This window comes from Dromiciops gliroides, chromosome 1, assembly GCF_019393635.1.
Source record: "Dromiciops gliroides isolate mDroGli1 chromosome 1, mDroGli1.pri, whole genome shotgun sequence".
Taxonomy (NCBI): Eukaryota; Metazoa; Chordata; class Mammalia; order Microbiotheria; family Microbiotheriidae; genus Dromiciops; species Dromiciops gliroides.
Genome location: NC_057861.1, coordinates 49,181,002 through 49,195,305, shown reverse-complemented (window position 1 = coordinate 49,195,305; position 14,304 = coordinate 49,181,002). Strand labels below are relative to the sequence as shown.

The 14,304-nt window shown below is 59.4% G+C and overlaps 1 protein-coding gene across 4 annotated transcripts; it reads right to left on the bottom strand.

Annotated features, from left to right (window-relative positions):
- Window positions 1-439: 439 nt before the first annotated feature.
- LOC122736004 (transducin-like enhancer protein 1) lies at window positions 440-12,609 on the bottom strand. Of its 4 annotated transcripts, none has more exons than XM_043977969.1 (21): window positions 12,361-12,609; window positions 11,218-11,403; window positions 10,456-10,610; window positions 9,781-9,844; window positions 9,626-9,670; window positions 7,151-7,213; window positions 6,956-7,030; window positions 6,208-6,388; window positions 6,061-6,077; window positions 5,594-5,698; window positions 5,470-5,514; window positions 5,117-5,272; window positions 4,493-4,670; window positions 4,174-4,364; window positions 3,867-3,943; window positions 3,208-3,457; window positions 2,561-2,808; window positions 2,325-2,472; window positions 1,987-2,137; window positions 955-1,031; window positions 440-816 (listed from the first exon to the last, which is right to left on the bottom strand). In XM_043977969.1, exons 2-21 carry the CDS (start codon window positions 11,242-11,244, stop codon window positions 709-711), a joined length of 2,361 nt encoding a protein of 786 aa, XP_043833904.1. In that variant the 5' UTR covers window positions 11,245-11,403; window positions 12,361-12,609; the 3' UTR covers window positions 440-708. The 4 variants fall into 4 exon arrangements, with proteins under 4 accessions (XP_043833904.1, XP_043833906.1, XP_043833905.1 ...); XM_043977971.1 differs by having other exon boundaries at window positions 6,989-7,030; XM_043977970.1 differs by having other exon boundaries at window positions 11,218-11,378.
- Window positions 12,610-14,304: the final 1,695 nt, after the last annotated feature.

The window sequence follows — 14,304 nt, the reverse complement described above, 5'->3', positions numbered from 1 at the left end:
CAACAGGGGGCCTCAGGGGCCTGGCCGCTAGCACTGCCTGGCTGGACCAGAGAGCCGGCGCCAAGGAGAAGGCGAGGTGTGTGGGGAGCATGCGGACCTGGAGGGATCTGTGTCCAAGCCTGTCATTTACCCATGAGGAAACTCAGGGTGGGAGGAGGTCCAGGCTCAGCCATGGTGGTCACACGGCACTGTGTAGCAAGCCACAAGATAGAGAGCCACAAGGTAGCCAGCCAGCATGGCGAGCACCAGCCCCAGAAGGCTCCAAATGGTCCAGGCTGGTGGCCTGTAAACACACACCACAGGACTTCCCTTCCTCAAGGAGGCTAGAGAGGATTCCTGGGGAAGCCCAGGGGCAGGTGGGAGCCCGGGTCTGGTTTCCCTTAAGTGGGCGACCTCTAAAAAGGCCTACGGCAGAAAGGAGGCACAGAGAGCCCAAGAAGAAGACAAAGCACACACGTGCCTCTGGCATTTTATTAAATACAACCTAAAGACGGGGGCCTACAAACCCTCCCGCCAAAAAAACAGAACCCATGAAGTAGAAAAATAAACACCAAAGACCACACAAAATGTCAAGAGTTCCCATTCTGGGGCGAGGCCAGGGGCTGCCTCTGGGCCCCGGGCTTCCTCCTGAGCCCCAGGGATTCTTTGGGACATCGCTGACTGACTGACGGGCTTGGGGCTGGGGGAGCCAGTGCGGAGGTCACCGCGTCAGTAGATGACTTCGTAGACGGTGGCCTTCTTGTCCCCCGAGCCGGTGACAATGAACTGATCATCCGTGGAGATGTCACAGCTCAGAACGGAGGAGGATTCTTTCGACTGGGGCCAGGAGAGGTGGGGAGAGAGAGAGACAAGGCGTTACTGGGAGGGGCGGCCAGAGTGAAGAGGAGCATCCCTTCTCTGATCCAGGGCCCCTGCAACTGCCTGAGTCAGTGAGGTCCCTGGGGTGCCTCTCACCTGGAAGATGCTGGCTCCGTAGGGCGTCCTCCAGGCATTAAGCAGGTTGTCCTTCCCCGTGCTTACAAACCACCTCCCTAGGCAGGGAGAGATGGGACAGTCACAGAAAGAAGGCAGCTAGCTCCTACAGTAACATCCAAGTCCCATGAGAACCCAGGGAGACGGGTGCTGATAACATCCCCATTTTGTCCTGCAGCCCTTTGCAGTCGTCTCCCTCTCTCCCCATCTGGGGTTTCCTTGGCAAGGATCCCAGAGAGGTTGGCCATTTCCTTCTCCAGCTCATCTGACAGATGAGGAAACTGAGGCAAACAGCATGAAGCGACCTTGAGTCACACAGTAAGTGTCTGAGGTCCGGCTTGAACTCAGGGAGATGAGTCTTCCTGACTCCACCCCTGGTGCTCTATCCACTGAGCCACCTATCCAGCAATGGGAAAAGCTTCGAATCAGGAGGAAGAGGCCAGGAAGGGGCCAGAAATCTAGGCCCCAGGCAAGTCATTAAATCTGTCAGCTTCAGTTTCTCCATGTGCAAAATGAAGGGTCTGAACTTTCAAGCTCTAAGGGCCCTCCTAGCTCTGACATTCCAACTTTCAAGGTGCTCCCCTGCCCCAGCCCCAGCTCTGACCTTCTGTGTTCTAAAGACCCTCCCTGCTCTGACAGTCTGGGTTCTAAGCTTCCACCCCCCCCCCCACCACTGTCTGACCTTCTCTATTCTAAGGGCCCCCCAGGTCTGATGATCTGTGTTCTACGTTAACAACACAGTAAGAAAACCACAGATTATCCTGGACAAGGCCACGCTTTTCTCCAACAGCTCACCCACTGACGTCATCCATTCACTTAACAAATGTTTGCTGACGCAGAGCTGGGCTCTGCGCCAGCCTGGGAAGGGTCAACACTTCTATCGCTAAGTCAGAGGCTGCTACTGAAAAAAGGGGAAGTAGCGGCAGCAGTCCAGAGACCCCGAGGGGAGGGAGGCAGCAGCCATCCTGCCTGTGGAGGGCATAGCCATCCCCTGGGGACCAGCACAATGCCTACCGCAGGAGGCAAACTTGAGGGAGAGGACACAGCTCTCGTGCAGGTGCAGCTGGTACTTGTCCGGCTTGCTGACATGCAGGATCTCCACAGTGCTGCTCTCCATGCCCACCGCCAGCCAGTCACCCGTGGGGCAGTGGCCCAAGGAGAATATCTGGAGGGCAGGGAAGGGGGTCTTTCAGAATTCGGCCAGAGGAGGGGAGAGGGTGATGGAGTCCAACCCACCCTGTGCCCACAGCTGGATGCAGGTCCTGCTGCTCCTGCTGCCCTCTGCCAGAACAAGCCCAGGGCACTTCCATCCTGGAGGGGTCTGAGGAGGCACCAGCCCCCGGCCTGGGTACCTGGGAGCTAAAGTCGTGCTGTTGGAGCTGCCGGCCCTCGCGAAGGTCCCAACAGCGCACGGTGTTGTCCAGGCCCCCTGTCCACAGCCGTGCCCCATCATTTGAGATGTCGATGCAGCTGGCCCCATCTGTGTGGCCTTGGAACTGCCTGAAGGAGGAGGAGGTGCTCAGGTGGTCTTGGTCAGGCCTCCCTGCACCGTGGCCCCCAACCCCGTGCACAGCTGGGGTGGCCTCACCTGACCATGGTCTGGTTCTGCAGGTCCCATACGACAATGTTGCCATCACTGCAGCAGGAGAAGCAGACCTTGGCATCGGGGCTGATGGCCAGGGCATAGCAGGCAGGCGCCGAGGACGTGAGCTCAGCCTTGATGCGGGGGGTGGGGGCTGCCAGGTCCCAGATGGACAGGGTGCTGGCTTCCCCACCCACGATCAGGCTGCGTCCATCTGGCAGCAGTTTGCAGGAGCGGATGTAGTTGTCCCGGTTCTGTCCCAGTGTGAGGGGGAGGAGGGAGAGAGGAGAGGAGAGGAGGGACTGGGGGCAGGCTCAGCACCAGGTCCAGCTCCCTGGGGAGCCACAGAAGCCCAGGGCCAGAGGAGGGCAAAGGACTTGGCCAAAGGCACACCCAAAGTCAGGGAAGAGCCCAGAGGTTCTCTCTCATTCTCTCTCTCTCTCTGTCTTTCTCTCTTTCCCCCCTCTCTCTGCCTCTCTGTCTGTCTCTCACTCACACACACACACACACACACACACACACACACACACACACACACGTCTAGACAGTGGGTGGCCACTGCTCACCCAGGCCCACTCAGCTCTGCCCAGGGCAGGAGCACCTCCCTCCAGCCCCTGGCCAAGCCTGGGCGGCTCATGGGCCAGTTTCCTCACCAAGCAGTCAAGCTGGGCCACGGGAGTCTTGGTGCCTGGCTGGGCCACGTCCCACACCTTCACGCAGCCCTTGCCCCCCGTGTAGACATGCTGGGTGGAGTTGCTGATAGTGACGGCACAGACGACCTCGCCGTGGGTGAGGGTGTGCAGCTGTCTGGCATGCCTGGGGATGCCTGTGCCCAGGAGGGCATCTGACGGGAAGGGCACTGGCTGCATCTGCCCATCAGCAGACACGTGGAAGGAGTAAGCCCTGGGGGGGGGGGTGAGTTGGGTATGTGTGTTGAGAAGCAGTAACCTTCAGCCCACCCCACACACAGATGAAGGCACACCGAGCAGCCTCTAATTGGTTCAGCCCATACAGCCTCAAAGCCCCTCCCCCAAACTGTCCTCCTCTGGCCTGGGCACCAGCCTCTTGATCCAACCATGCCTGAGGACCCTCTCAGGGCACCCCAGCCAGGCCTCTGGGGGCGAGTCCAGAACCTCTGCTCGTTCAGCAAAGGGCAAGGTTGGGAGGCTTTGGGAAAGTCCTCCCTGAAACTGCCCCTCCGGGCCCATGTCTGACATTTGCCTCTTTTCTCTTTTTGGTCAAAAGGGCTTAGATGCCACTGCCCCCCCAGGCATCAGGAGCCCAAGACATCCCCTCTCCCCTTTCCACTCACGGTTTTCCTGAGGAGCTGCTGGGCAGGTTAGCAGAGAGACTGGAGACACGCATGTGTGAGTGAGGATCGTAGCTGACCTGGACAGGCAGCAAGGGGGGTGGGTCGGGTAGGAGGTGGCAGGCAGGGTTCCGGACCTGTGGGGGTCCAGTCCCCTTCCCCCCGTGCCCCAGGGAAAAGTCTGATGAAGCCTCACGGTGGGGATGGGCCAGAATGGAGGGAGACTCACTGGGCTGGAGGCCAGAGTGGGAGAGTCCGGCCATGGGGGACCAGGAGAAGAAACAGCAGCGGAGAGGGCAGGACCACTCACCAGGGTGGGCCGGCCATAACCCGACGTCCCTCCCATGGTGCTGGTCCCGTTGAGTTGTGAGGATGCCAGATGGAGGCCCGTATAGGCCCCTGTGCCAGCCAGATCTCCGTTCACCGCCGAGTGCACCATCCCCATCCCGAAGGGGCCCGTGTAGGAGCCTGCCACGGCCAGGGGGCTCCTGAGGCCCAGGGCTGGGAGGAGACCCACAGCTCACTGGGCAAGTGGGCGTAAAGAAGTGCACCTCCAACCCCCTGCCCCACCTCCTGCCCAAGACACCCCCTCCCCCTTTCTGCCCCCTTGCACTCCACAGCTGGGTTACCCAGAGAGTCCACTGTGGCCTTGCCCAGCCCCGGCCGGAACGGCTGCCCCCCGATACTGCTGCTGCTACTGCTGCTGCTGCTGCTGCTGCTGCTGCTCCCACCTCCTCCGGGCCCCAGCCCATCTCCCTGGGATGTGGGTGTGCTGGACTTCAGGCCGGGTGTCCCAGCCTTCTCCACCTGCGGTCGAGGGTCAGGCCAACTCTTGTTTCTATTTCTTTCAAAGGCCGTGGAGGGCTCTTGTTTTGACCCTTTGCCACAGGGCGGTCCCCCCACCTCAGATGGGGGCAGATATCATGGCCCCCCCAAGTCCTGGGCTTTTCTCAGGGGTCTCTTCTCAGACATTCGGCAGCCCTCAGCCACTGGCATCACTGTGCCCATTACTCCCCTGCTCTGCGTGTTTTCTCCCATGTTTCTCGTTTCTTACTGGGCACTCACACTCTAGTTTGGTTATTTAGTCCTCTGACTCTACAGGTGGGGAACTGAGGCACTGAGGACCCAGTCAAAGTCCAGGCAGGGGCAGATCTTCCAGGCCTGGGCCTGGTCTGGTTCCCGGCTTCCCTTCTCAGCCCCAAGTGGCTGTGAAGCCTGCCTGTCCATCGCTCCCCTCCCTCTCCCACACATACCGGGGTCAGGTCCTTGCTTCGAGTGGGCGAGGCGCTCCTGGATGAGCTCACAGATGGTGGACTGCCAGGGATGGCCTCCTTCCGAGGCACCGGAGTCTTGTCCAGCCCATTCTCCCTCGAGGAGTAAGAGTGAAGACTGTGGGGGGACTGAGGATCCTAGAGACAGTAGAGAGGCGGATACTAGGCCTAAGGCTCCAGCCTCCCTCTCAGAAGTCCCTCCCAGAACCAGGTGGCTGCCCATCCAAAGCTTCTTTGTCTCCACCCCATCCCCAGTGTACACAGTGAGGCCATGGGGGGGGGCCCCTTGGGCCACCCTGAAGAGGAGTGAAAAAGAGGGCCTGGGGCCCACTGACCTCATCGACCACCAGGTTGTCCTCACTCTTGTCGGCATCACTGCCCTAGAAGATGGGTGCAGGGAGTGTCAGGCCAAACAGGCCTCCCTCTACCCCTCCTTACCCCCAGCCCAGACCCCCTTACGTAGTCGGTAAGAAAGTCCTTTTCCTCTGCCCGCCTCTTCTTGCTGCTGCTCAGGTACTCAGAAATGGTGCGGACCCGGTCAGTGCTCGGCAGGGCCAGGGAACTCTGAATGAGGGACAGAGACAGAGAGATCCTCCTATCAGAGCCTCCATTGGACACAGGCTCCTTTTAGCAATGGGTACAAACTGGGCCATGGACCGCTGAGGCAGGATCCCCATCCTAGCTATTCCGAGGACTGAAGATCCCAAGTTGGAAGGAACCTCGGAGGTTGTCAAGTCAAACCTTATTTGACAGAGGAGGAAACTGAGGCAGAGAGGATAACTGCCTTGTCCAGAGACAACGCACTGTCTGAGGCAGGATTTAAAGCCAGGTTCTTCTGGCTTCCCATCCAAACTGTGCTCTCTCTCTCTCTCTTCCTGCTGACTGAGACCCCCCACCCGACACCATAATAAATATTCAACACCTACCGGGCCTGGGTCTCTGTCTGTTGCCAGGATAGTACAAGTGAGAGGTAAGCAGGCAGCCAGATCAAAGGAGAGAAGAAAGGGCACAGTGAGGAGCGAACCACAGCACTTGCCTCTGCCCCCCCATCCCTAAGCTCTGCCATCACCTACCTCTGTGCTCGAGGTCCTGCAAGCCTCGATCATCCTTGGGGCCAGCCTGGGCTGGAGCTGCCAGTGCTCCTGTTAATGCCAGGAGCCCCGAGGCACTGCCCAGGCTAGCCAGGCCGGAGGGATGCGGGGTCAGCGGGATGGGAGGTGCGGAGTGGGGCAGATGCTGAGCCTGCAGCTGGTGCTGGGAAAGAAAGGGGGGAGGTCAGGGGAAGAAAAACAGAGAGACCGACAGGGCAGAGAGGAAGGGCCAGGGAGACAGAGACAGGGGAGAGAGACAGGGAGAGAAACAGACATGGGGGGGGGGATTGATGGAGGAGAGGGAGATGGTGATGGTGCAAGGAGCCTAGAGTAGGAAAGGCAGCTTTCCTGTGAACAAACCAGCAAAGCTGGAAGGGGCCACAGAGATGATTTTATTTTAACCCCTTCGTTTTTTTTTTTTTTTTTTTTTTGGTGAGGCAATGGGGGTTAACTGACTTGCCCAGGGTCACACAGCTAGTGTCAAGTGTCCGAGGCCAGATTTGAACTCAGGTTCTACTGAATCTAGGGCCAGTGCTTTATCCACTGCACCACCTAGCTGCCCCCAAGCCCCTTCATTTTATATATGGGAACTCAGTCCTTGAGAAGGTATGGTGCTGGTCCAAGGTCCAAGGCTGGTTAGGAAGCATGGGATTTGCTCCCAGTCCCCTCTCCTCAGGGCTCTGGCCTTGTACCAGTCCTCACCCCTCCCCACCATCAAGGATCTGCCTACCCCGATGGCAGCATTCAGCTCCGCCATGGTCACCTGCTTGGCTCTCTCCACTGCCTGGACCACCTGCTGTTGGTGCTGGGGAAAGAAGGAATTTGGGTAGAGTCATGGGGGTGGAGAACCAGATCAGAAGACCCTCCTAGACACTCCAGGGCTAGCCTGGAGCCCCACCCATCAGCTACCCCCTGAGCAACCTACCTCCTGGGAGAGGAAGGGGATGAGTTGAGCACAGATCACGTTCAGCCGCTTGGCAATCTCTGTCTGGAAGAAGAACCAGAGAGCCAGCTGTCGGGGGCGCCTGCCCACTACCCCAGGTGCTGGCGGCTGGGGGGTAGGGGTGGGGGCTGAATAAAGTTGTGAAGACTCAGGACATCAGAGCTAGGAGGGATATCAAGGACCCAAGACAGGGAAAATGAGACTCCATGGAAGAAATCCACGAGCAGTCTTCTACTCAGTCAAGTAACTGCACCAGTATGAGAACTGAGTCTCCTTGAATGCTAGACCGCCTTCAATCTATACAGCTGATGTTCTCTGTTCTAAGGGCTCTCCCAGCCCTGACATCCTGGGTTCTAAGAGCCCTCCCAGCTCTGATATTGTGGGTTCTAAGGGCCCTCCCAGCCCTGACATTCTCTGTTCTAAGCTCCCCCTGCCCCAGCTCTGACATCCTGTGTTCTGTTTCTCAAGGGGTCACTTTAATAGCGGATTCTGCCAGGCCAGGGCTCTGGGTCCTGAGAGGGGTACCCCCTCCCCCAGCTTGGAGGCTGGGTGCTGAGTGCTAATTGATGCTCTCAAGGCTTGTCAGGAAGCCCTGGAGAGGTCCCTCTTCCTTCCAGCTGCGGTTTTCCCTGGGCCACTTGTGTGCCACAAGCAATCAGGGACTTCAATTGCCAGCAAGGATGGTCGAGGAGGCAGGGTGTATGTGTGTGGGGGGGCGGGTAAGGGACCCGGCTGCACTTCGATCAATGCTCTGAACTGATGAAGGGTGTGAGAATCAGCTCTCATCTCCCCCCTTGCTGCCTAGGCTGGAAAGGGGGGCAAGCAGGGGGCCTTCAGGCTGCCGGGGCGGGAGCAGCTCTCTCCAGACTCCTTGGGGGCCACCATGGTGCCCCTGGGAGCCCCCCTAGTCAGCCCCCCCACACGATGGGAACAAGTGGGGGTACAGGGCAGTTATTCACTGGAATGGGCTTCCCAGGCCCTGGCCTCCATGGCCAGCCCCTCAGCCCAAAGCAGGCAGCCCTGCTGGGTGGTTTCTGGGCAGGCCGAGGCTGCCTCTTGGGGCGGGCGGGCAGTGACGGATCCTCCTGCCTGATGCACTGATGGGCAGGGCCCCGGGGGAGGCAGCCTCCAATTCACTCGGGCTCGTTAATGTGCAATTTACGGGCACTTTAACGCTCTCAGCATGAAAAATGATCCTGCTGCTCTCGGCTCCCTCTTGCGCTCTCTCCCTCTCCTCTGCTGTGCACTCAATGGCTCCCCCCCTTTCCCTCCAAAGGAGGTCTTTGAGGAGGAGGCTGCCGGGTGGGGGAGGGGGGCTGGATTTGTGTTCCTTAAAGGCCAGGAGAAGCAGGGGTGGGGGCAGGGCAGGCAGGAGATGGATCTAAGGAATAGGGGCCCCCACCACCCACAATGCACTGAATGTCAGAGTTGGAAGGGCTTTCAGAACTGAGAATGCCAGGGGTAGAATGGCCCTTGAAACCCACAATGTTAGGGCTGGGAGGGCCCTTAGGACCCAGAATGTCAGGGCTGGGAGGGCCCTTAGAACCCAGAATGTCAGGACTGGGAGGGCCCTTAGAACCCAGAGTGTCAGAGCTGGGAGGGCCCTTAGGACAGAGGATGTCAGAGCTGGGAGGGCCTTCAGAACCCACAATGTCAAGGCTGGGAGGCCAAGGATATTCCTTGTTCACCTTTTCCAGAGCATAATCTCCCTCTGGGATGGGAGGGCCAGAAGTTCTGAGTGCTAGTTCTGGGCTGCATGAGAGCTCCTGGGCAAGTCCCCCTGCTTCTCTGGGCCCCCACATCCTGCCTCCCACAAAGGAAGGGGCTGGATTACAGCTGTCATCTCTCCTTTGAATGTCCAGGGCTTCACCGAAGGCTCCTGAACTCCACACTCAGTGCAGCAGGGGCCAGGGGGCTGGCAGAAGATGAAGCAAGATTCCTGCTGCTCCCCTACCCTGACTACAGTCCCCTGGCTGGGCCCTCAGTCCTTCTGAGGGATGCTCCATCAAGCACTTCTATCCAACCGTTTGGGCAGGACCCAGGCCTGGACAGCCGGCCCTGGTCACTGGGAAGGACTGGGAAAGCGAGGTGTTGCCCATGGGGGAACGAGGGCCTGGCTTGGCTGCCTCCTCCCTCCACTCTCCCTGGGCAGCCATTGCCTGTCAGCCCAGCCTCCTCTCGGCCCCTGGGGAAGCGCAGACAGGGCCCTGGCAGGCAGCCAGCAGCACCTGGGATCGGATCTCCGTAACTACTGCTGCTTGGGAGCCCCTGGGCCAGATGAGACAGGGATGGGCAGGCAGGGGGAGGAAGCGAATGGGAGGGGGGTGACAGCTTTGCTGGAAAGGAAAACCACAAGAATGCCCCAGAGCTGCTGGTGGGTGGGCCACCTCCCACCCCCAGAGCCCAGGAGACATCCTGGAGGAAGGAATGGGGGCCAGAGCTGTCAAGGCCACTCACCTGTTTATGCATTTCGATGTTGAGGCCGTAGGACATCTCGTAGTACTGCAAAGAAGGGGAGCAGGGAGGTGGAGGGGAGACAAAGGCACGCTCAGGCCCCCTGGCCCTTCCCCAAAGAAGCCGAGCCCCCCACAGGGGGCCAGAGGGCAGCTCACCATGACATAGTGCCGGTGAATCTCAGTCTTCTCTGATGCCAGTTTCTCACACTCCACCTTCAAGCTAAGGGGCAGATACAAGTGCTGAGTGAGGTCAGCAGAGGCAGGCTAGGCTCACAAAGGGGGCTCCCAGCTGCCCCAGAGGAGGGCTCGCACCAGTCCAGGAGCCCAGCCCGGGAGGGAAGGGGGAGAACGGCAGAGGTAAAAGGGATGACCTCGTTCAATACCTTCATCTTAAAGATGGAGAAGCCTGGGCCCAGAGAGGGGAAGGCTCTTCTCCAGCCGTCACACAGCAAGTCAGTGGCAGCTTCAGAATTGGAACTGACATTTTGTCCAGGGCTCTTTCCACTGTACCAGATGAGGCTGTATTGGGGAGGTGGGGAGGAGGGGGAGAGGAATGGAGAGCCTTGGGAGCTTGGAAGCACGGGCATGAGAGCTAAAAGGGATCGCAGGGGAGGAGGGGGCTTGGCCAAGATCACACAGCTGGTATGGAGTCAGCATTCACACCCAGGGCTTCCTGGATCCAAAATCAGGGGCCTGTGGCTAAAGGGTAACCCCGAAGCTGCCTGGGCTGGTGGGTCTCCTCAAGCCTCAGGCCTGTCTCTTGACCTCTTGACACTAGGCCCTCTCACCAGGATCCCCAGCTGGGATCTTCCTTCTTCTCCAACCCCATACCTGTGGTATTGGCTCTGAAGGAACTGGAATTCTTCTTTGATCCGGTCCAGCGTCTCGGGGTAGGTAAGTTTTAGAGTCTGGGGGGTGGTGGCTGAAGCATTGGTGGTCACCAGCACAGCTGCCGCTGAAGCCACTGGTGGGGCTTGAAGGTGACTCTATGGCAGGGTGGGGGAAGGGCCAAGGATCAGTCAGTCAGCACCCACCCCTGCCCCCCAAGAAGCCAGGGGGAGAGAGAATAGAACTGGTGCCTAAAGCCATGGGGTGGAAAAAAGAGGGTCTTGGAGTCCACCCCTCCCTCCTCTTCAAGACAACCGAGTCTCAGAGAGAGATGGGACTTGCCCCAAATCACAAAGCTTTTAAGTGACTGAGTAAGAGTTTGAACCCCGGGCTCATTTTGCTGAATTAAAAATCCAAGACGATTTAGGAGACATCAGGTTACCCACAGCTAGTCACTTGGGCTCAGAGTTAGGATTGGAAAGAGGTTAATGCCAGGAAGCATCTGAGCTGGGATTTGGAGCCAGGTCTAATTCACACTGTGTGAGATGGGAAAGGGTCTTGGGGACCATTAGCCCAATGCCTTAGGGGCAGGGAGGTCACATAGTGAAGTTACTATAAGAGCTATTGAGGACTCCAGGTTGGGGTCCCCTTTCTTCTCTCCCTCACTGCTCCCCCTGCAGTCCTAGCACGAGGGAGGCACCAGGGACCTAAGCTGATAGGGACTAAGTAAGGGGGTCCCCAGGACTGCCTGAGAGCAGGACTCACCAAAGGCGGCCTGTTCTGGGGAAACATCTTCAGCCAGAGTGAGCAGCCCTCCGTCTTAGCCACCAGCCACCTCTCTGGTTACTAGATCCAATCTTTGGCCCTTTGCCCAGGCCCTCGGACAGGCTCCAGCTAGAAACCGCCAAGGCTGCTGCCAATGGGTTCTGAAAGGCAGCCGACAGCACCGGGCTGGAAGAGGGAAAAGGAGGGGGGGGGTGTCCTGTGCTGTGCCACCCTCAGTGCCTGGGCCTAGGTGCTGTCTGGGGACAGAGCTTGGGATAATCACCCCCTCTGGCTGCACTCTGAACCCAGGGCTTTCTTAGCCCCCTCCTGACTGGGCCCTTCCAGCCACTGCCAGCAGCTTTTCCACCTGCTGTCCAACTCCAGCCTGGCACAGGCCCATCGCTGGCCAGCCTGGGGCTAGGAGGCCACTTGGCCAGCATCCCTCCTCCCCAGCTCAGCGCTCCTCTCCCCAGTGCCAACCCACCCAGCTCTGGCTCCCTCTCCCTCATCTCCAGCCAGACAATGGGCCCTCCTCCTTTCTTTTTCCTCCCTCTTTCCTTCTTCTCTTCTTCCTCTTCCTTCTTTTCTTTTCCTCCTCACCCACTCTACGTCACCTCTATCTCTCTTCACTTCTCCCCCATCTTCTTCCCTTCTCTCTTCCTTTTCCCTCTTCCCCCCATCTCTTCTCCCTTCCTCTTCCCTGTTTCCCCCACACTCTCCTACTCTCTCCTCTTCCTTATTCTCCCTTCTCCATTCTTTCCCTTTCCTCTGGTCTCTCCTCCTTTCCCTTACTCTCTACTCTTTCCTCCTTCCCTTCTTTTCTCTCTCTCCTCCCCTCTTCTTTCTCATTCTCCCCATCCTCTCCCACTGGCTCCTCTTCTCCCCTACTTTCCCTTCTCCCTCATTCTCTCCCCTCCTCACCCACTCTCTCTTCTCTCTTACTCACCCATTCTCTCCCTCTCTCCTCTCCCTCCTCTCCCTTACCTCCCATTCTCCCCCCCCCAACTTACTCCCCCCACCTCCTCTCCCCAGCGCCCCCCCCCGGCCCCGCCTCCTATCTCCCTCTTAGGGAAGGGAGGGGACAGCAAGGGAGGGGAGGGAAGGGAGCAGGCGGTCGTCCCCGCTCGCTCCCCCAGGACTCACCGGACAGGCTGGGGCACGAGAGGGAAGAAGGGACCGCCGTCGGGGGCGGAGGCTTGGCGGCCCCAGCCTAGCCCAGCTAGGTCCGGTCCGGCCAGGCCCGCTCGGCTTGGCGCCCGCGGAGGAAGGGAAGGGGGAAAGGCGAAGGCCGAGGCCAGGAGCGTCTGGAGCCCCCCCAACCCAAGCTGGCCTGCGTTGCTCGACCCACTCGGCTCCGCCCGGGCCCGGTCCGGCCCCAGCCCCAGCCCCAACCTCGGCTCGGCCTCCCCGCCCCCTCGGCCGCCGCTGTCGCCGCCGCCGCAGCCTCCTCCTCCTCCTCCTCCTCCTCCTCCTCCTCCTCCACCACCTCCTCCTCCTCCTCCTCCTCCTCCTCCTCCTCCTCCTCCGGGCCGCCCTCCCCGCTCCGCTCCGCTCGGCTCCGCTCCGCCCCCGCCCGCCCCGCCTCCCCCGCCTCCCCGGGCAGCAGAGGCAGCAGCGGCTCTGCGGGGAAACTGATCAATGAACGCGCGCCAGGTCCACGTGGGCCGGGGCTCGTGCGGGCCAGCGCCGAGCCGGGCTGGCCAATCAGGGCGCCGCGGGGGCCACCGCTCCCCCACGTGGGGCCCCCGCGCTGCCGCCGCCGCCCGCGCCCATTGGCCAGCCCCAGCGTTCCGCCCCGGGAATGTGTCAATCACCCCGGAGCCTGCGGAGCGAGCAAGCCGGGCTGGGGCTTTAACCCTTGCCTGGATGGTCTGGGATGGAGGTGTTTTGTTCCAGGAAAAGGGAGGAGGGGGGAGGGTGGGAAGGGGAGAGGAATGTAGGACAATTGTGGGAGGAAGCCGGGGCGTCAGCCTAGGACCGGCAATGTTAAAACAGAGATAGGATGGCCCCTTAGACCTGGGAATCTTATAAACCAACCCATTGTTTTTCTCTCTGGGGAAACTGAGGCCCACAGCCCGGAAAAGATGTGCCTAAGGTTGCCCGGCTACTGAGCGACAGAATCTGAACTGGAACTCCTCCCTTCTGGCTCTGGGCCCAGAGCTCCCCACTCCACTTAATCCTCCCCCACAGCCCAGAGTGAGGTCCAGAGGCCAGGGATGGTTAATCCGTTTGACAGATAGGGCAATTGAGGCGGAGAGAAGGGAAGCGCCTCAGCCCAGGTACTACCTTACTGAGAGGTCGAAGACTTGACTGCCCCCCAGAGGTTGCCCCTCTTCTGAGAGAGGGCTCATCAAAAGCTTAGTTTTCCCTGCATCCTCTTTCTGGGCTTTTCCCAAGAACTCACTCTGAGCTCAATTAGTGAGTCATGGGGGGAGGGTGTGTGTGTGTGTGGGGGGGGGGGAGTGGGATGGGAGGGGGCTGGGAAGAAGCTGAGTTTCCAAACGAATTAGCCCAGAGATGGTCAGTCCCATCAGTGGCCTGTTTCCCAGGGCTAAGGCCAACCCTTCCTCCTTCTCTGGATAATTACTGCTCCCTAGGGACTGGGTTGGGCCAGGATGGATTGGGGGGGATGGATTAGGGAGGGGAGAGGGAGGGAAGAAGGGCCTACTCCGTGTCTGAGTCCTGTCTCTACCACCTGCCTTTGCTCTGGCTAACCCAGCCTGGCATCTCCCCTCCCCAGCGTTCCATTGAAGTGGGGTAGAGGGGAAGGCAGGTTCTAAAGGCTAGCTCCCTGGATCTGGGCCTTCAGGCTAACAGGATGAGCCAGGCCCTGTACATTCCTACCACCCTCCACCATGCCCTATCTCCTGGCATAATTTTTGGCTTTGGGCTTTCTCCCAAATGTTGAGACCCAGGCCCCTGCAAAGAACACCAATTATTAATCACCTACTAGGTACAGAGCCACTTGGAGAGATACAAAGTTTAAATAGTCAGGAGGCCTGGCTTCTACTCCTTGTTCTCTCACACTAATCAAATAAAATAATGGATGTAAAGCACTTTGCAAGCCTTGGCTATGTAAATGGCATC

Coding starts and splice junctions, on each gene's coding strand:
- LOC122736004 (XM_043977969.1), bottom strand. CDS start 11,244: ATGTTTCCCCAGAACAGGCCGCCTTTG. Junction 9,671..9,780: donor TTCACCGGCACTATGTCATG/GTGAGCTGCCCT, acceptor CCTTCTTTGCAG/TACTACGAGATGTCCTACGG. Junction 4,671..5,116: donor GAAGCAAGGACCTGACCCCG/GTATGTGTGGGA, acceptor CCTCGACCGCAG/GTGGAGAAGGCTGGGACACC.